The 21,646-nt window shown below is 46.5% G+C and overlaps 1 protein-coding gene across 1 annotated transcript in view; it reads right to left on the minus strand.

Annotated features, from left to right (window-relative positions):
- Positions 1 to 21,094, minus strand: part of LOC118375525 (NACHT, LRR and PYD domains-containing protein 3-like) — a 40,477-nt gene extending 19,383 nt beyond the window's left edge. The window contains exons 1-5 of the mRNA XM_052511606.1: positions 21,038 to 21,094; positions 7,931 to 8,208; positions 7,647 to 7,813; positions 5,745 to 7,545; positions 5,488 to 5,661 (exon numbers count right to left, since the gene is read on the minus strand). Of these exons, the coding sequence (XP_052367566.1) occupies positions 5,488 to 5,661; positions 5,745 to 7,545; positions 7,647 to 7,813; positions 7,931 to 8,181 (2,393 nt within the window). The 5' untranslated portion in view covers positions 8,182 to 8,208; positions 21,038 to 21,094. The remainder of the gene's footprint in view (positions 1 to 5,487; positions 5,662 to 5,744; positions 7,546 to 7,646; positions 7,814 to 7,930; positions 8,209 to 21,037) is intronic.
- Between the last annotated feature and the right edge of the window lie 552 nt (positions 21,095 to 21,646).

A 21,646-nucleotide genomic window follows, 5' to 3' on the forward strand; every position in this document is an offset into this window, starting at 1 on the left:
TGTATCCAATTGACTTGCTGGACCTGTGTTCACAATGTATCCAATTGACTTCGCTGGACCTTGTTCACAATGTATCCAATTGACTTCGCTGGACCTGTGTTCACAATGTATCCAATTGACTTCGCTAGTCCTGTGTTCACAATGTATCCAATTGACTTCGCTAGTCCTGTGTTCACAATGTATCCAATTGACTTCGCTGGACCTGTGTTCACAATGTATCCAATTGACTTCGCTAGTCCTGTGTTCACAATGTATCCAATTGACTTCGCTAGTCCTGTGTTCACAATGTATCCAATTGACTTCGCTGGACCTGTGTTCACAATGTATCCAATTGACTTCGCTAGTCCTGTGTTCACAATGTATCCAATTGACTTCGCTGGACCTGTGTTCACAATGTATCCAATTGACTTCGCTAGTCCTGTGTTCACAATGTATCCAATTGACTTCGCTGGACCTGTGTTCACAATGTATCCAATTGACTTCGCTGGACCTGTGTTCACAATGTATCCAATTGACTTCGCTGGACCTGTGTTCACAATGTATCCAATTGACTTCGCTGGACCTGTGTTCACAATGTATCCAATTGACTTCGCTAGTCCTGTGTTCACAATGTATCCAATTGACTTCGCTAGTCCTGTGTTCACAATGTATCCAATTGACTTCGCTAGTCCTGTGTTCACAATGTATCCAATTGACTTCGCTAGTCCTGTGTTCACAATGTATCCAATTGACTTCGCTGGACCTGTGTTCACAATGTATCCAATTGACTTCGCTAGTCCTGTGTTCACAATGTATCCAATTGACTTCGCTAGTCCTGTGTTCACAATGTATCCAATTGACTTCGCTAGTCCTGTGTTCACAATGTATCCAATTGACTTCGCTAGTCCTGTGTTCACAATGTATCCAATTGACTTCGCTGGACCTGTGTTCACAATGTATCCAATTGACTTCGCTAGTCCTGCGTTCACAATGTATCCAATTGACTTGCTGGACCTGTGTTCACAATGTATCCAATTGACTTCGCTGGACCTTGTTCACAATGTATCCAATTGACTTCGCTAGTCCTGTGTTCACAATGTATCCAATTGACTTCGCTAGTCCTGCGTTCACAATGTATCAAATTGACTTCGCTGGACCTGTGTTCACAATGTATCCAATTGACTTCGCTAGTCCTGTGTTCACAATGTATCCAATTGACTTCGCTAGTCCTGCGTTCACAATGTATCCAATTGACTTGCTGGACCTGTGTTCACAATGTATCCAATTGACTTCGCTGGACCTTGTTCACAATGTATCCAATTGACTTCGCTAGTCCTGCGTTCACAATGTATCCAATTGACTTGCTAGTCCTGTGTTCACAATGTATCAAATTGACTTCGCTGGACCTGTGTTCACAATGTATCCAATTGACTTCGCTAGTCCTGTGTTCACAATGTATCCAATTGACTTCGCTAGTCCTGTGTTCACAATGTATCCAATTGACTTCGCTAGTCCTGCGTTCACAATGTATCCAATTGACTTGCTGGACCTGTGTTCACAATGTATCCAATTGACTTCGCTAGTCCTGCGTTCACAATGTATCAAATTGACTCCGCTGGACCTGTGTTCACAATGTATCCAATTGACTTCGCTAGTCCTGTGTTCACAATGTATCCAATTGACTTCGCTAGTCCTGCGTTCACAATGTATCCCATTGACTTGCTGGACCTGTGTTCACAATGTATCCAATTGACTTCGCTGGACCTTGTTCACAATGTATCCAATTGACTTCGCTAGTCCTGTGTTCACAATGTATCCAATTGACTTCGCTAGTCCTGTGTTCACAATGTATCCAATTGACTTCGCTAGTCCTGTGTTCACAATGTATCCAATTGACTTCGCTGGACCTGTGTTCACAATGTATCCAATTGACTTCGCTGGACCTGTGTTCACAATGTATCCAATTGACTTGCTGGACCTGTGTTCACAATGTATCCAATTGACTTCGCTGGACCTTGTTCACAATGTATCCAATTGACTTCGCTGGACCTGTGTTCACAATGTATCCAATTGACTTCGCTAGTCCTGTGTTCACAATGTATCCAATTGACTTCGCTAGTCCTGTGTTCACAATGTATCCAATTGACTTCGCTGGACCTGCGTTCACAATGTATCCAATTGACTTCGCTAGTCCTGTGTTCACAATGTATCCAATTGACTTCGCTAGTCCTGCGTTCACAATGTATCCAATTGACTTCGCTGGACCTGTGTTCACAATGTATCCAATTGACTTCGCTAGTCCTGTGTTCACAATGTATCCAATTGACTTCGCTGGACCTGTGTTCACAATGTATCCAATTGACTTCGCTAGTCCTGTGTTCACAATGTATCCAATTGACTTCGCTGGACCTGTGTTCACAATGTATCCAATTGACTTCGCTGGACCTGTGTTCACAATGTATCCAATTGACTTCGCTGGACCTGTGTTCACAATGTATCCAATTGACTTCGCTGGACCTGTGTTCACAATGTATCCAATTGACTTCGCTAGTCCTGTGTTCACAATGTATCCAATTGACTTCGCTAGTCCTGTGTTCACAATGTATCCAATTGACTTCGCTAGTCCTGTGTTCACAATGTATCCAATTGACTTCGCTAGTCCTGTGTTCACAATGTATCCAATTGACTTCGCTGGACCTGTGTTCACAATGTATCCAATTGACTTCGCTAGTCCTGTGTTCACAATGTATCCAATTGACTTCGCTAGTCCTGTGTTCACAATGTATCCAATTGACTTCGCTAGTCCTGTGTTCACAATGTATCCAATTGACTTCGCTAGTCCTGTGTTCACAATGTATCCAATTGACTTCGCTGGACCTGTGTTCACAATGTATCCAATTGACTTCGCTAGTCCTGCGTTCACAATGTATCCAATTGACTTGCTGGACCTGTGTTCACAATGTATCCAATTGACTTCGCTGGACCTTGTTCACAATGTATCCAATTGACTTCGCTAGTCCTGTGTTCACAATGTATCCAATTGACTTCGCTAGTCCTGCGTTCACAATGTATCAAATTGACTTCGCTGGACCTGTGTTCACAATGTATCCAATTGACTTCGCTAGTCCTGTGTTCACAATGTATCCAATTGACTTCGCTAGTCCTGCGTTCACAATGTATCCAATTGACTTGCTGGACCTGTGTTCACAATGTATCCAATTGACTTCGCTGGACCTTGTTCACAATGTATCCAATTGACTTCGCTAGTCCTGCGTTCACAATGTATCCAATTGACTTGCTAGTCCTGTGTTCACAATGTATCAAATTGACTTCGCTGGACCTGTGTTCACAATGTATCCAATTGACTTCGCTAGTCCTGTGTTCACAATGTATCCAATTGACTTCGCTAGTCCTGTGTTCACAATGTATCCAATTGACTTCGCTAGTCCTGCGTTCACAATGTATCCAATTGACTTGCTGGACCTGTGTTCACAATGTATCCAATTGACTTCGCTAGTCCTTGTTCACAATGTATCAAATTGACTCCGCTGGACCTGTGTTCACAATGTATCCATTGATTGTCCTTCGCTAGTCCTGTGTTCACAATGTATCCAATTGACTTCGCTAGTCCTGCGTTCACAATGTATCCCATTGACTTGCTGGACCTGTGTTCACAATGTATCCAATTGACTTGCTGGACCTTGTTCACAATGTATCCATTGACTTGCTAGTCCTGTGTTCACAATGCTGGCTAGTCCTGTGTTCACAATGTATCCAATTGACTTCGCTAGTCCTGTGTTCACAATGTATCCAATTGACTTCGCTGGACCTGTGTTCACAATGTATCCAATTGACTTCGCTGGACCTGTGTTCACAATGTATCCAATTGACTTCGCTGGACCTGTGTTCACAATGTATCCAATTGACTTCGCTGGACCTGTGTTCACAATGTATCCAATTGACTTGCTGGACCTGTGTTCACAATGTATCCAATTGACTTCGCTGGACCTTGTTCACAATGTATCCAATTGACTTCGCTGGACCTGTGTTCACAATGTATCCAATTGACTTCGCTGGACCTGTGTTCACAATGTATCCAATTGACTTGCTGGACCTGTGTTCACAATGTATCCAATTGACTTCGCTAGTCCTGCGTTCACAATGTATCCAATTGACTTGCTGGACCTGTGTTCACAATGTATCCAATTGACTTCGCTGGACCTGTGTTCACAATGTATCCAATTGACTTCGCTGGACCTGTGTTCACAATGTATCCAATTGACTTGCTGGACCTGTGTTCACAATGTATCCAATTGACTTCGCTAGTCCTGTGTTCACAATGTATCCAATGGACTTCGCTGGACCTGTGTTCACAATGTATCCAATTGACTTGCTGGACCTGTGTTCACAATGTATCCAATTGACTTCGCTAGTCCTGTGTTCACAATGTATCCAATGGACTTCGCTGGACCTGTGTTCACAATGTATCCAATTGACTTCGCTGGACCTTGTTCACAATGTATCCAATTGACTTGCTGGACCTGTGTTCACAATGTATCCAATTTCGGTTTTGCTTTCTGTAACTTTGTTGCATGTCCTCTCTGCATGTATAGGCGCTTATCGCGTCATCATATCTTTGCCAACTGTCCCGTTATCTGATTTGAATGTGCATTCTAGAATGCCCTTCTAGCCAATCAGAAATGAGCCTTCAACAATGCTGAGGAATAACTAATGTTAAAAACATACCAACTCAATCAAGATATTTAACCTTTGTGTGGTGCCTCCGGGAATGTGGCCGGGGGATAGCCACTGTTTTGAGCATCAGCAACACCCCACAACCAGCATTGTAGGCTGCCGCAAGCTAGGCTGCAGGGCTATATCCACTCCTGAGACCACTTAGCCTCGTTATGCAGCAACGCTATTCGGGACATTTAAGGTGTTGCTTTAGATCAGCAAGGGAGAGCTCCTGGCTGGACATTGTGGTCTCCACAGGAAAACTAGCCGGACTGCAAGTGAAGCTGGGTAGCAGCCGAGCTAGTTTTCATTCAAGTCTTACTCTTAGGTTCAGATCATTAGAGCCTTTAGTTTTTAGTTACAGTTTGAGAACCTTTGTGATTCTATTATTTTGAATAAATATGCCGGACTAGCAGGTTTACTGTTCTATGTGTTAGACTGATATTGTTCCATCCTGCCAGCCACACCAAGAGAGTCGTAAACATTTATTTTATATATTTATCACATTTTATGTATATGTAATTTTCATATTTTTTTTTTTTTACCTTTATTTAACCAGGCAAGTCAGTTAAGAACATATTCTTATTTTCAATGACGGCCTGGGAACAGTGGGGTTAACTGCCTGTTCAGGGGCAGAACGACAGATTTGTACATTGTCAGCTCGGGGGTTTGAACTCGCAACCTTCCGGTTACTAGTCCAACGCTCTAACCACTAGGCTACTACGAATAAATAAACAATAAAGAAACAGGGGATACTGAAGATATTTAACTCACACTAGTGTCTGTATGTTGCAGAGTGGACTGGTTAGTCCAACACAGAGCAGCTCCACTCCTCTGTCTCCCAGGTCATTGTAGCTGAGGTCGAGTTCTCTCAGAGGGCAGTTTGGTGTCTGGTGAATTGAGGCCAGAGTCTCACAGGATTTATATGTGAGTTTACAGCCATCCAGTCTGGAGAGAGGAGATAATCTGTTAGATATACAAATCCTTCATTATAATGATACTGCATACATCAACTCAATAACAGAACTTACAGTGCTCTCTTGCAGGTTTTCACTACCGGCATTAACCTCTGATAACCTTTCTCCGATGTGTTGTATCTCTTCAGTTTAAACTTCTCCAGCACCTCCTCTGACATCAGTAACAGGTAGGCTAGGGCTGAACATTGGTCAGGTTTTAGTCTTGTTTCTGAAAGAGTTCCTGAATGCAGGGAGTTCTGCATGTCTTCAACTAGAGAGTTGGCACCAAGTTCATTCAAACAGTGGAACAAGTTGATGATCCTTTCTGGTGAGGATTCCTCCTTGATCTTGTCTGAAAGGTACCTGACTGTTCTCTCAACTGTTTCCTCATTGGTCTGTGTTGTCCTTCCTGTCTGTGTCAGAAGGCCTCGTAACAGATTCTGATTGGACTCCAGTGAGAGACCCAGAAGGAAGCGGAGGAACAGGTCCAGGTGTCCATTCTCACTCTTCAAGGCCTGGTCCACTGCTCTCCTGTGTAAGTCAGACAACTGGAATGACTCTTTCTCTTCATCATCACTAGTTGGGGAGAAAACATTTTCCTTCTTGTCCAGACAAGATTCTAAAGCATGCACTGCTGCTAGAAACTCCTGAATGCTCAGATGCACAAAGCTGTAGACCTTGTCTTGGTACAGCCCAGATTCTTCTTTAAAGATCTCTGTACACAATGCTGAGTACTCTGATGCCTCTGTGACATCAAGGCCACACTCTCTCAGGTCCTCCTCATAGAAGATCAGGTTGCCCTTCTGCAGCTGTTGGAAAGCAAGTTTAGCCAGTTTCAGGATCATCTCTTTGTCTGACTGAGACAGTTCCTTGGGGTTTGTCTCTGTGGCTTTGTTGTACTTCTTGTTTTTCGCAATGATTTGGATGAGTATGAAGTGTGAGTACATCTGGGTCAGAGTTTTGGGGACTTCATCCTTCTCTGCCTCTTTCAGCATCATCTCAAGGACAGTGGCTGATATCCAACAGAACACTGGTATGTGGCACATGATGTGGAGGCTCCTTGATGTCTTCATGTGTTTGATGATTTCATTGGCCAGATTCTGATCTGTGATTTTCTTCCTGAAGTACTCCTTCTTCTGTGGATCATTGAACCCTCGTACCTCAGTCACCTGGTCAACACACTCAGGAGGGATCTGATTGGCTGCTGCGGGCCGTGTGGTTATCCAGAGGAGAGCAGAGGGAAGCAGATTCCCCTTGATGAGGTTTGTCAGCAGCACGTCCACTGAGGTTGGCTTCGTGACATCAGAGCACTTCTCATTGTTTTTGAAGTCTAGAGGAAGTCGACACTCATCCAGACCATCAAAAATGAAAACAGTTTTGGTTTCACCATCTTCAATGCTGTCAATCTCTTTCAGCTCTGACAAGTAGTGGGAAATATGTTGCATCAGACTGTATTGGTCCTTTTTCAGGTTCAGATCACGGAATGGAAGAGGAAACATGAAATGAACGTCCTGATTTGCTTTTCCCTCTGCCCAGTCAAGGATGACCTTCTGCACAGAGACTGTTTTTCCAACACCAGCGATTCCTTTTGTCAGCACAGTTCTGATTGGTTTGTCTTGTCCAGGTAAAGGCTTGAAGATGTCGTTGCATTTGATTGGTGTCTCTTGTGTGGTTCGTTTCTTGGATGCCATCTCTATCTGTCTAACCTCATGTTCATTATTGAGCCCTCCACTTCCACCCTCTGTGATGTAGAGCTCTGTGTAGATGTCTTTGAACAGACTTTGGTTTCCATGGTGTCCAATTCCTTCAGATATGTGTTGATACTTGTGTTTCAGTTTAGCCTTAATCTCTTGTTGGACTGTCAGCAGAGTTTGACCTGAAGGAAAACAATGAGAGTTGGGACTCATAAGTTTGTATGTGTGTTTTAAAAAGGCCTTTGTACCATTCTTTGTAATATTATATGAAACACAGTCTTACTTCTTCTGTCCAGAAGGTTGTGTGTGATCTTTAATGCATCCTCACTGTCCAAACTCTCCACTTCCTTATTGTCATCTGGTAATGGTTCCTGGCTGAAAGCAGGTGGCTGATCACTCCTCATTGATAGCAGGCTGGTTGTAGGTGACACTGCTCTGGGCTTCTGGACACTGAACAAAACAGGGAGACAGGTCACCTCATCAAAATCAAATCAATACCTCATCTACTTCCTTTCAACAACACTTATATCTTTAAGAGAACTGTATATTTTACATTTAATCTCTTACCTCTTCGAACTGGTGTCTTGGGTCATTTTAGAGGCAGTGGTCCCCTCCTCTCTCCCCCCAGAGAGACTCATTTTAGAGGCAGTGGTCTCCTCCTCTCTCTCCTCATATAGACTAATTTTAGAGGCAGTGGTCCCCTCCTCTCTCTCCCCATATAGACTCATTTTAGAAGCAGTGTTCCCCTCCTCTTTTTCCCCAGAGAGACTAATTTTAGAGGCAGTGGTCTCCTCCTCTCTCTCCCCAGAGAGACTCATTTTGGGTGTAAGTCACAGCTCACTCAGCTACAATAAGAGATAACAGAACAGTCAATATTTCTGAACATTGAAGAACCATTAACAATGACAACACATTTACTGTCTGTGGTCAAAGAGTTAAATCAGAGAATTCATGTTGAATTTAAACATACGCAGTCCAATATGTTATTAATTTGATTTCACTTGGATCCCGAGAGTCCATAACAACAGCTAGTCTACCTGATTGGATCCCCTGACTCCATAACAGCAGCTAGTCTACCTGATTGGATCCCCTGACTCCATAACAGCAGCTAGTCTACCTGATTGGATCCCCTGACTCCATAACAGCAGCTAGTCTACCTGATTGGATCCCCTGACTCCATAACAGCAGCTAGTCTACCTGATTGGATCCCCTGACTCCATAACAGCAGCTAGTCTACCCGGGGTACACACAACTAAAATAACATTACAGTTTAGACTGAAAGACGGTAATAGACATTATGAACATTTACCAAGGATACATGCCAAACAGTTAAAATAACTGGCAGGTATTTGTTCTATACCAAGTGTAAGGTTCTGCTTTTTCTTTGTGTTCTGGAACGTAGCCCTGTTTCTTTGTGTTCTGGAACGTAGCCCTTTTTCTTTGTGTCCTGGAACGTAGCCCTGTTTCTTTGTGTTCTGGAACGTAGCCCTGTTTCTTTGTGTTCTGGAACGTAGCCCTGTTTCTTTGTGGTCTGGAACGTAGCCCTGTTCCTTTGTGTTCTGGAACGTAAGCCCTGTTTCTTTGTGTTCTGGAACGTAGACCTGTTTCTTTGTGTTCTGGAACGTAGACCTGTTTCTTTGTGTTCTGGAACATAGCCCTGTTTCTTTGTGTTCTGGAACGTAGCCCTGTTTCTTTGTGTTCTGGAACGTAGCCCTGTTTCTGTGTGTTCTGGAACGTAGCCCTGTTTCTTTGTGTTCTGGAACGAAGCCCTGTTTCTTTGTGTTCTGGAACGTAAGCCCTGTTTCTTTGTGTTCTGGAACGTAGACCTGTTTCTTTGTGTTCTGGAACGTAGACCTGTTTCTTTGTGTTCTGGAACATAGCCCTGTTTCTTTGTGTTCTGGAACGTAGCCCTGTTTCTTTGTGTTCTGGAACGTAGCCCTGTTTCTGTGTGTTCTGGAACGTAGCCCTGTTTCTTTGTGTTCTGGAACGAAGCCCTGTTTCTTTGTGTTCTGGAACGTAGACCTGTTTCTTTGTGTTCTGGAACGTAGCCCTGTTTCTTTGTGTTCTGGAACGTAGCCCTGTTTCTTTGTGGTCTGGAACGTAAGCCCTGTTTCTTTGTGTTCTGGAACGTAGCCCTGTTTCTTTGTGGTCTGGAACGTAGCCCTGTTTCTTTGTGTTCTGGAACGTAGCCCTGTTTCTTTGTGTTCTGGAACGTAGCCCTGTTTCTTTGTGTTCTGGAACGAAGTCCTGTTTCTTTGTGTTCTGGAACGTAGCCCTGTTTCTTTGTGCTCTGGAACATAGCCCTGTTTCTTTGTGTTCTGGAACATAGCCCTGTTTCTTTGTGTTCTGGAACGTAGCCCTGTTTCTTTGTGTTCTGGAACGTAGCCCTGTTTCTTTGTGTTCTGGAACGTAGCCCTGTTTCTTTGTGTTCTGGAACATAGCCCTGTTTCTTTGTGTTCTGGAACGTAGCCCTGTTTCTTTGTGTTCTGGAACGTAGCCCTGTTTCTTTGTGTTCTGGAACGTAGCCCTGTTTCTTTGTGTTCTGGAACGTAGCCCTGTTAATTTGTGTTCTGGAACGTAGCCCTGTTTCTTTGTGTTCTGGAACGTAGCCCTGTTAATTTGTGTTCTGGAACGTAGCCCTGTTTCTTTGTGTTCTGGAACGTAGCCCTGTTTCTTTGTGGTCTGGAACATAGACCTGTTTCTTTGTGGTCTGGAACATAGCCCTGTTTATTTGTGTTCTGGAACGTAGCCCTGTTTCTTTGTGTTCTGGAACTTAGTCCTGTTTCTTTGTGTTCTGGAACGTAGCCCTGTTTCTTTGTGTTCTGGAACGTAGCCCTGTTTCTTTGTGGTCTGGAACGTAGCCCTGTTTCTTTGTGTTCCGGAACGTAGCCCTGTTAATTTGTGTTCTGGAACGTAGCCCTGTTTCTTTGTGTTCTGGAACGTAGCCCTGTTTCTTTGTGTTCTGGAACGTAGCCCTGTTTCTTTGTGTTCCGGAACGTAGCCCTGTTAATTTGTGTTCTGGAACGTAGCTCTGTCTTTCATTTATGTTCATTGATTTCACCTCTGTTCGTTTCTCATCTGGTCTCATCAGCTCCCTATTTAGTTCAGTTCTTTCTGTTTGTATGTTTGTGAGGTAGTGTTTGATTGTTTTGACTTTCTACCTGTGTTTTACCATTGACTGCTTGTGACCATGATTCCTTAATCAACGTCTGCTGTGCTCTGTGTGTGAATCTTCTCCCTGAATATTCATTACCGCTCACCTAAAAACGGAATGGATTCAGCGGAGCTACAACGGCGCCTAACCCAGGAGTTATGTGCCATCTTCTCTGCCAGCCTGTCCCTTCTCCTCCGATGCCAGGTATCATAACCCAGCAAGAGGAGCTTATGGAGGAAATGTGCCATCTTCTCTGCCAGCCTGTCCCTTCTCCTCCGATGCCAGGTATCATAACCCAGCAAGAGGAGCTTATGGAGGAAATGTGCCATCTTCTCTGCCAGCCTGTCCCTTCTCCTCCGATGCCAGGTATCATAACCCAGCAAGAGGAGCTTATGGAGGAAATGTGCCATCTTCTCTGCCAGCCTGTCCCTTCTCCTCCGATGCCAGGTATCATAACCCAGCAAGAGGAGCTTATGGAGGAAATGTGCCATCTTCTCTGCCAGCCTGTCCCTTCTCCTCCGATGCCAGGTATCATAACCCAGCAAGAGGAGCTTATGGAGGAAATGTGCCATCATCTCCGCCAGCCTGTCCCTTCTCCTCCGATGCCAGGTATCGTAACCATCTTCTCCGCCAGCCTATCCCTTCTCCTCCGATGCCAGGTATCATAACCATCTTCTTCGCCAGCCTGTCCCTTCTCCTCCGATGCCAGGTATCATAACCATCTTCTCCGCCAGCCTATCCCTTCTCCTCCGATGCCAGGTATCATAACCATCTTCTCTGCCAGCCTATCCCTTCTCCTCCGATGCCAGGTATCATAACCCAGCAAGAGGAGCTTATGGAGGAAATGTGCAATCTTCTCCGCCAGCCTATCCCTTCTCCTCCGATGCCAGGTATCGTAACCATCTTCTCCGCCAGCCTGTCCCTTCTCCTCCGATGCCAGGTATCGTAACCATCTTCTCTGCCAGCCTGTCCCTTCTCCTCCGATGCCAGGTATCGTAACCATCTTCTCTGCCAGCCTGTCCCTTCTCCTCCGATGCCAGGTATCGTAACCATCTTCTCTGCCAGCCTATCCCTTCTCCTCCGATGCCAGGTATCATAACCATCTTCTCTGCCAGCCTATCCCTACTCCTCCGATGCCAGGTATCGTAACCATCTTCTCTGCCAGCCTGTCCCTACTCCTCCGATGCCAGGTATCATAACCATCTTCTCCGCCAGCCTGTCCCTTCTCCTCCGATGCCAGGTATCGTAACCATCTTCTCTGCCAGCCTATCCCTACTCCTCCGATGCCAGGTATCATAACCATCTTCTCCGCCAGCCTGTCCCTTCTCCTCCGATGCCAGGTATCATAACCATCTTCTCTGCCAGCCTATCCCTACTCCTCCGATGCCAGGTATCATAACCATCTTCTCCGCCAGCCTATCCCTTCTCCTCCGATGCCAGGTATCGTAACCATCTTCTCTGCCAGCCTATCCCTTCTCCTCCGATGCCAGGTATCGTAACCATCTTCTCCGCCAGCCTATCCCTTCTTCCCCGATGCCAGGTATCGTAACCATCTTCTCCACCAGCCTGTCCCTACTCCTCCGATGCCAGGTATCATAACCATCTTCTCCGCCAGCCTATCCCTTCTCCTCCGATGCCAGGTATCGTAACCATCTTCTCCGCCAGCCTGTCCCTTCTCCTCCGATGCCAGGTATCGTAACCATCTTCTCTGCCAGCCTATCCCTTCTCCTCCGATGCCAGGTATCATAACCATCTTCTCTGCCAGCCTATCCCTACTCCTCCGATGCCAGGTATCATAACCATCTTCTCTGCCAGCCTGTCCCTACTCCTCCGATGCCAGGTATCGTAACCATCTTCTCTGCCTGCCTATCCCTACTCCTCCGATGCCAGGTATCGTAACCATCTTCTCCGCCAACCTGTCCCTTCTCCTCCGATGCCAGGTATCATAACCATCTTCTTCGCCAGCCTGTCCCTTCTCCTCCGATGCCAGGTATCATAACCATCTTCTCCGCCAGCCTGTCCCTTCTCCTCCGATGCCAGGTATCATAACCATCTTCTCTGCCAGCCTGTCCCTTCTCCTCCGATGCCAGGTATCATAACCATCTTCTCCGCCAGCCTATCCCTTCTCCTCCGATGCCAGGTATCATAACCATCTTCTCCGCCAGCCTGTCCCTTCTCCTCCGATGCCAGGTATCATAACCATCTTCTCCGCCAGCCTATCCCTTCTCCTCTGATGCCAGGTATCATAACCATCTTCTCTGCCAGCCTATCCCTACTCCTCCGATGCCAGGTATCATAACCATCTTCTCCGCCAGCCTGTCCCTTCTCCTCCGATGCCAGGTATCATAACCATCTTCTTCGCCAGCCTATCCCTTCTCCTCCGATGCCAGGTATCGTAACCATCTTCTCCGCCAGCCTGTCCCTTCTCCTCCGATGCCAGGTATCATAACCATCTTCTCCGCCAGCCTATCCCTTCTCCTCCGATGCCAGGTATCATAACCATCTTCTCCGCCAGCCTGTCCCTTCTCCTCCGATGCCAGGTATCATAACCATCTTCTCCGCCAGCCTGTCCCTTCTCCTCCGATGCCAGGTATCATAACCATCTTGTCTGCCAGCCTATCCCTTCTCCTCCGATGCCAGGTATCATAACCATCTTCTCTGCCAGCCTATCCCTTCTCCTCCGATGCCAGGTATCGTAACCATCTTCTCCGCCAGCCTGTCCCTTCTCCTCCGATGCCAGGTATCGTAACCATCTTCTCCGCCAGCCTGTCCCTTCAACCCCCGATGCCAGGTATCGTAACCCAGCAAGAGGAGTTTATGGAGGAAATGTGCCATCTTCTCCGCCAGCCTATCCCTTCAACCCCCGATGCCAGGTATCGTAACCCAGCAAGAGGAGCTTATGGAGGAAATGTGCCATCTTCTCCGCCAGCCTATCCCTTCTCCCCCGATGCCAGGTATCGTAACCGATAGCCTCCTTCGTTCATACACATGCCTGGAAAATATGACGGTTCACCTGGGAAATGTCAGGGATTTCTGATGCAATGCAGCAAATACATTGAGCACAACCCTCACTAACTTCGCCATCGATAAGAGCAGGGTGGATTTTGTTGTGTCTCTACTCACAGGCAAAGCCCTGGATTGGGCCACCGGCATATGGACTGCCAACAGCACAGAAATCAGATCCGAGACCCATTTCCACACGCTCTTCAAAGAGGTATTCATTCGATCGCTCTCCCTCCTATAGGAGACCTCATGGAACTTCAACAAGGACGCAATTCAGCTGCCGAGTATGCCTTCGAGTTCCGCACCATGTCTGCAGGAAGTGGATGGAATCAGTCTGTTTTATACTTAGCATCTACTGACGAGGGCTCAACATGGAACTTCAACAAGGACGCAATTCAGCTGCCGAGTATGCCTCGAGTTCCGCACCATGTCTGCAGGAAGTGGATGGAATCAGTCTGTTTATACTTAGCATCTACTGACGAGGGCTCAACATGGAACTTCAACAAGGACGCAATTCAGCTGCCGAGTATGCCTTCGAGTTCCGCACCATGTCTGCAGGAAGTGGATGGAATCAGTCTGTTTATACTTAGCATCTACTGACGAGGGCTCAACATGGAACTTCAACAAGGACGCAATTCAGCTGCCGAGTATGCCTTCGAGTTCCGCACCATGTCTGCAGGAAGTGGATGGAATCAGTCTGTTTATACTTAGCATCTACTGACGAGGGCTCAACATGGAACTTCAACAAGGACGCAATTCAGCTGCCGAGTATGCCTTCGAGTTCCGCACCATGTCTGCAGGAAGTGGATGGAATCAGTCTGTTTATACTTAGCATCTACTGACGAGGGCTCAACATGGAACTTCAACAAGGACGCAATTCAGCTGCCGAGTATTGCCTTCGAGTTCCGCACCATGTCTGCAGGAAGTGGATGGAATCAGTCTGTTTATACTTAGCATCTACTGACGAGGGCTCAACATGGAACTTCAACAAGGACGCAATTCAGCTGCCGAGTATTGCCTTCGAGTTCCGCACCATGTCTGCAGGAAGTGGATGGAATCAGTCTGTTTTTATTTAGCATCTACTGACGAGGGCTCAACATGGAACTTCAACAAGGACGCAATTCAGCTGCCGAGTATGCCTTCGAGTTCCGCACCATGTCTGCAGGAAGTGGATGGAATCCGTCTGTTTATACTTAGCATCTACTGACGAGGGCTCAACATGGAACTTCAACAAGGATGCAATTCAGCTGCCGAGTATTGCCTTCGAGTTCCGCACCATGTCTGCAGGAAGTGGATGGAATCAGTCTGTTTTTATTTAGCATCTACTGACGAGGGCTCAACATGGAACTTCAACAAGGACGCAATTCAGCTGCCGAGTATGCCTTCGAGTTCCGCACCATGTCTGCAGGAAGTGGATGGAATCAGTCTGTTTATACTTAGCATCTACTGACGAGGGCTCAACATGGAACTTCAACAAGGACGCAATTCAGCTGCCGAGTATTGCCTTCGAGTTCCGCACCATGTCTGCAGGAAGTGGATGGAATCAGTCTGTTTTTATTTACATTTACATTTACATTTAAGTCATTTAGCAGACGCTCTTATCCAGAGCGACTTACAAAGCATCTACTGACGAGGGCTCAACATGGAACTTCAACAAGGACGCAATTCAGCTGCCGAGTATTGCCTTCGAGTTCCGCACCATGTCTGCAGGAAGTGGATGGAATCAGTCTGTTTTTACTTAGCATCTACTGACGAGGGCTCAACATGGAACTTCAACAAGGACGCAATTCAGCTGCCGAGTATGCCTTCGAGTTCCGCACCATGTCTGCAGGAAGTGGATGGAATCAGTCTGTTTTTACTTAACATCTACTGACGAGGGCTCAACATGGAACTTCAACAAGGACGCAATTCAGCTGCCGAGTATGCCTTCGAGTTCCGCACCATGTCTGCAGGAAGTGGATGGAATCAGTCTGTTTTTACTTAGCATCTACTGACGAGGGCTCAACATGGAACTTCAACAAGGACGCAATTCAGCTGCCGAGTATGCCTTCGAGTTCCGCACCATGTCTGCAGGAAGTGGATGGAATCAGTCTGTTTTTACTTAACATCTACTGACGAGGGCTCAACATGGAACTTCAACAAGGACGCAATTCAGCTGCCGAGTATGCCTTCGAGTTCCGCACCATGTCTGCAGGAAGTGGATGGAATCAGTCTGTTTTTACTTAGCATCTACTGACGAGGGCTCAACATGGAACTTCAACAAGGACGCAATTCAGCTGCCGAGTATGCCTTCGAGTTCCGCACCATGTCTGCAGGAAGTGGATGGAATCAGTCTGTTTATACTTAGCATCTACTGACGAGGGCTCAACATGGAACTTCAACAAGGACGCAATTCAGCTGCCGAGTATGCCTTCGAGTTCCGCACCATGTCTGCAGGAAGTGGATGGAATCAGTCTGTTTTTACTTAGCATCTACTGACGAGGGCTCAACATGGAACTTCAACAAGGACGCAATTCAGCTGCCGAGTATGCCTTCGAGTTCCGCACCATGTCTGCAGGAAGTGGATGGAATCAGTCTGTTTATACTTAGCATCTACTGACGAGGGCTCAACATGGAACTTCTGGCAGAGCTGTGGCCTGTAGAGGTGACCTTCAGGATTTAAATCAATACATTCGTTTCGCCATCGACCACCTCATCGCCGACCTCCGATAAACAGGAACCCCCGAAACCTTCTCTTTCCATGATTCCGTCTTCCTGTCAAGTTTTCCAGAGCCCATGCAGTTGGGCCGTGCTCCTGTCCCGTGTATTGAACGTCAAAAGCGAATCCAAGAAGGGCTCTGCCGATACTGTGGAGGGAAAGATCATCTACTCGGGCATTGCTCTGTCCCCCCACGGAGACATGAGAAGGGTCCCTCCACTGCCATGCAGGTAGGCGTGTCCTTTTTTCTAAATATCTCCCAGGACCAATTCTCCGTCCCAGTATTGATGACAGTGAAGGGGGTTACCAAGTCCATAGAGGGCTCGATAGATTCATCAATCACCAGCGAGTAGAAGAGCTTGACATTGACATCTAACACCTGTCACCCTCCCTTAAGGATTAACACCCTGGACTGGCAGCCATTAGGCACGGGGTTCATCACACACCTGACCACAGAGCGTCACCCTCCCTTAAAGATTATAACACCCTGGACTGGCAGCCATTAGGCACGGGGTTCATCACACACCTGACCACAGAGCGTCACCCTTCCCTTAAGGATTAACACCCTGGACTTGTGGTTTAACTTAATTCTCCATACTGGCCAATGATTATAATGGGGATTCTGATCCAACCATCTATTCATACAGTGTTCTGGCCTGAGAGGATAGACGTTAAATACGTAGCTCGAAGGCTTTTTTTTATTTTTTTATTTCACCTTTATTTAACCAGGTAGGCTAGTTGAGAACAAGTTCTCATTTGCAACTGCGACCTGGCCAAGATAAAGCATAGCAGTGTGAACAGACAACACAGAGTTACACATGGAGTAAACAATTAGCAAGTCAATAACACAGTAGAAAAAATGGGCAGTCTATATACAATGTGTGCAAAAGGCATGAGGAGGTAGGCGAATAATACAATTTTGCAGATTAACACTGGAGTGATAAATGATCAGATGGGCATGTACAGGTAGAGATATTGGTGTGCAAAAGAGCAGAAAAAGTAAATAAATAAAAACAGTATAAAAACAGTATGGGAATGAGGTAGGTGAAAAAGGGTGGCTATTTACCTATAGACTATGTACAGCTGCAGCGATCGGTTAGCTGCTCGGATAGCTGATGTTTGAAGTTGGAGAGGAGATAAAAGTCTCCAACTTCAGCGATTTTTGCAATTCGTTCCAGTCACAGGCAGCAGAGTACTGGAACGAAAGGCGGCCAAATGAGGTGTTGGCTTTAGGGATGATCAGTGAGATACACCTGCTGGAGCGCGTGCTACGGATGGGTGTTGCCATCGTGACCAGTGAACTGAGATAAGGCGGAGCTTTACCTAGCATGGACTTGTAGATGACCTGGAGCCAGTGGGTCTGGCCGAATATGTAGTGAGGGCCAGCCGACTAGAGCATACAAGTCGCAGTGGTGGGTGGTATAAGGTGCTTTAGTGACAAAACGGATGGCACTGTGGTAGACTGCATCCAGTTTGCTGAGTAGAGTGTTGGAAGCCATTTTGTAGATGACATCGTGAAGTCGAGGATCGGTAGGATAGTCAGTTTTACTAGGGTAAGCTTGGCAGCGTGAGTGAAGGAGGCTTTGTTGCGGAATAGAAAGCCGACTCTGGATTTGATTTTTGATTGGAGATGTTTGATGTGAGTCTGGAAGGAGAGTTTGCAGTCTAGCCAGACACCTAGGTACTTATAGATGTCCACATATTCAAGGTTGGAACCATCCAGGGTGGTGATGCTAGTCGGGCATGCGGGTGCAGGCAGCGATCGGTTGAAAAGCATGCATTTGGTTTTACTCGCGTTTAAGAGCAGTTGGAGGCCACGGAAGGAGTGCTGTATGGCATTGAAGCTCGTTTGGAGGTTGGATAGCACAGTGTCCAATGACGGGCCGAAAGTATATAGAATGGTGTCGTCTGCATAGAGGTGGATCAGGGAATTGCAGCAAGAGCAACATCATTGATATACAGAGAAAGAGTCGGCCCGAGAATTGAACCCTGTGGCACCCCATAGAGACTGCCAGAGGACCGGACAGCATGCCCTCTGATTTGACACACTGAACTCTGTCTGCAAAGTAATTGGTGAACCAGGCAAGGCAGTCATCCGAAAAACCGAGGCTGTTGAGTCTGCCGATAAGAATTTGGTGATTGACAGAGTCGAAAGCCTTGGCGAGGTCGATGAAGACGGCTGCACAGTACTGTCTTTTATCGATGGCGGTTATGATATCATTTAGTACCTTGAGTGTGGCTGAGGTGCACCCGTGACCGGCTCGGAAACCAGATTGCACAGCGGAGAAGGTACGGTGGGATTCGAGATGGTCAGTGACCTGTTTGTTGACTTGGCTTTCGAAGACCTTAGATAGGCAGGGCAGGATGGATATAGGTCTATAGCAGTTTGGGTCCAGGGTGTCTCCCCTTTGAAGGGGGATGACTGCGGCAGCTTTCAATCCTTGGGGATCTCAGACGATATGAAAGAGAGGTTGAACAGGCTGGTAATAGGGGTTGCGACAATGGCGGCAGATAGTTTCAGAAATAGCGGGTCCAGATTGTCAAGCCCAGCTGATTTGTACGGGTCCAGGTTTTGCAGCTCTTTCAGAACATCTGCTATCTGGATCTGGGTAAAGGAGAACCTGGAGAGGCTTGGGTGAGGAACTACAGATGGGGGCGGAGCTGTTGGCCGAGGTTGGAGTAGCCAGGCGGAAGGCATGGCCAGCCGTTGAGAAGTGCTTATTGAAGTTTTCGATAATCATGGATTTATCGGTGGAGACCGTGTTTCCTAGCCTCAGTGCAGTGGGCAGCTGGGAGGAGGTGCTCTTGTTCTCCATAGACTTCACAGTGTCCCAGAACTTTTTGGAGTTGGAGCTACAGGATGCAAACTTCTGCCTGAAGAAGCTGGCCTTAGCTTTCCTGACTGACTGCGTGTTAACTAGCTAACGTTACCTATGAATGGAAGTTAGGGCAGCGAGCAAGCATACTGTGTGTACTGTATGACCGAGTGATAGACCGTTTTGTCAACATGACACAGAGGAGGATGTCATTGGTGTTTCTCTACGATTAGGGTGAGTCAACATGTTTTTTTTTCTACTTGTATGAACGTGCACACAGACACCGTTCTTTGCAACGTGCAGTAACTAAATTAATAGTTTAGTGGTCCAAAAATGTCGGAAACATTAACTTGCTTGACCATGCTGTAGGTCATGTGACTGTCTGTTAAATACAATATGCTTTGTGGACTTCACCGGACAGATGTTGCGCTCTGGTTCTGTGATAAAACAAAGGTGTGGTTGAATTCGTATTGTCCCGGGACATAGTAATTATATATTAATAACAGTGATTTTACCCACGCACCGATACTGGTGTGTCCTCATAATTGGCGTGGATGTAATGTGGACACCCCCGCTTTAGGCTTCTGTAGGACTGAACCTGCCAAGTTGATGTAAGAGCTACGGAATGTTTTAATTATAGGCTACGTCCGTCCGGGCGTTCTCCGTTTTATTTTTTAATTTGTATTATGTCATTAATTATCAGCCACTATCGAGAACCAGGGTCAGTAATACCCACGTACATTTAGAACTGTCACTTGAGTGTTCGTTTCCTTCTAATTGTATCTTCCATTGTTGCGTCATTCCATTCCGTTCACCTTTCTGTCCTCTGTCAAGTCAGTGTAAGTTGTTCCTGAGGGTCGTTGGCATCAGGCGAAAGTTGTGCAACAATGTGGAACATATCGCCTGTTTTGAATCATTATGGAACTCAGACCCCACGGAGCGGGTTAAACCTGTCGCCTGGTGCTCGGTTCACGACGACTGGACCGTTGTTATACAGTTCCTTGATGGGTGAGAATTAGGGGTAGATGTAAAGGACCCTCCCTATTCAACCTCTATTGTACACTTTTGTACACCTTGAAATGTTTCATGGATTCAACTTGAACATGACAACTTTCAGGATGAATCAAACCGCTGTGTTTTATTATTTATCAATATATTTCGTGTGAAAACGCTGTTGAATGATAACTGCAAGTGGGTGTTTTCAGTGATTAAATTACATGTATTCAGCGTACCCGAGGGAACCACGCCTGCAAAGCCCGTTATGCAACTTAATAAGGTAAGTCTGAATACAAACTAATGTGAAGTGCGCAGGAAAGGCGTGCATAAGAAAGGCGTCATTTCATAAATTGGAATAGTGCCCTTAGTGAATACACACATGCACTGCTTGAGTTCACATGAGGTGCGATCAATTAATCTCGCCCGTTGTACTGGGTCTTGTATTCAGAAGAAGAAAGGTGTGCCGACAACGATTGAACCAGTGGGTAACATTACGCAACGGTGCACCGGCCAATTTATCGAGCGCACAGCAGTGAGCAAAACGGACAACCACTTTCCTGATCGGTGTCGCCAGAAAGCATTTTCAACGTTGATTTAGCCCAACATTCAAATAGTTTCTATGCCCATTGTTGCACGTCACTTTCTCTTGACTGACTTGACGAAACAGAGTGTTTTCTTTAGTGACAGATTTACATAATTCCGATGCACGTCTTCTAACGTAGTTTCATCATGCGGATAATAATCACGATAATGCGCTGTCCGTCGCCTTTACCAATAATACTCTACCTCGTAGTCCTGTAGCCTATAACACCACATTGGATCATATTGATTAGGATAATCAATATGAATCAACACCAATGTAAATAAGACTAAACTTGCCATTCTTGAAAGTTGAAATCGTATTAACTTTATAATTCTTCAGACGTCTTACCCTTAAATCATCTGTCTCTTTATGAAAACTTCTCCACAACACTTTTCTACATTAAATTATAAAGAATTCTACAAACCTCAGATGTTTTTGTCTTCTACCCGTAAGGTCCATGTCTTCCTCTAGGTCCTTAAACATGGACTACCTGTGTTGGGACATGAGGTGTAGGGAGGATAGAGGTGGAGAGAGGGAGAGGTGGAGGGAGGAGAGAGTGGGGAGGGAGGAGACGGAGAGATAGGGAGAGAGGTGGAGGGAGGGAGAGGTGGAGGGAGGATGGAGGTGGAGAGAGGGAGAGGTGGAGGGAGGAGAGAGTGGGGAGGAGACGGAGAGAGGTGGAGGGAGGGAGAGGTGGAGGGAGGATGGAGGTGGAGAGAGGGAGAGAGTGGGAAGGGAGGAGACGGAGAAATAGGGAGAGAGGTGGAGGGAGGGAGAGGTGGAGGGAGGATGGGGGTGGAGAGAGGGAGAGAGTGGGAAGGGAGGAGACAGAGAAATAGGGAGAGAGGTGGAGGGAGGGAGAGGTGGAGGGAGGATGGGGGTGGAGAGAGGGAGAGAGTGGGAAGGAAGGAGACGGAGAAATAGGGAGAGAGGTGGAGGGAGGGAGAGGTGGAGGGAGGATGGAGGTGGAGAGAGGGAGAGGTGGAGGGAGGAGAGAGTGGGGAGAGGTGGAGTGTGAGAGCGGGAGGAGACA

This window comes from Oncorhynchus keta, unplaced genomic scaffold (genome assembly GCF_023373465.1).
Source record: "Oncorhynchus keta strain PuntledgeMale-10-30-2019 unplaced genomic scaffold, Oket_V2 Un_contig_6966_pilon_pilon, whole genome shotgun sequence".
NCBI classification, from domain to species: Eukaryota; Metazoa; Chordata; class Actinopteri; order Salmoniformes; family Salmonidae; genus Oncorhynchus; species Oncorhynchus keta.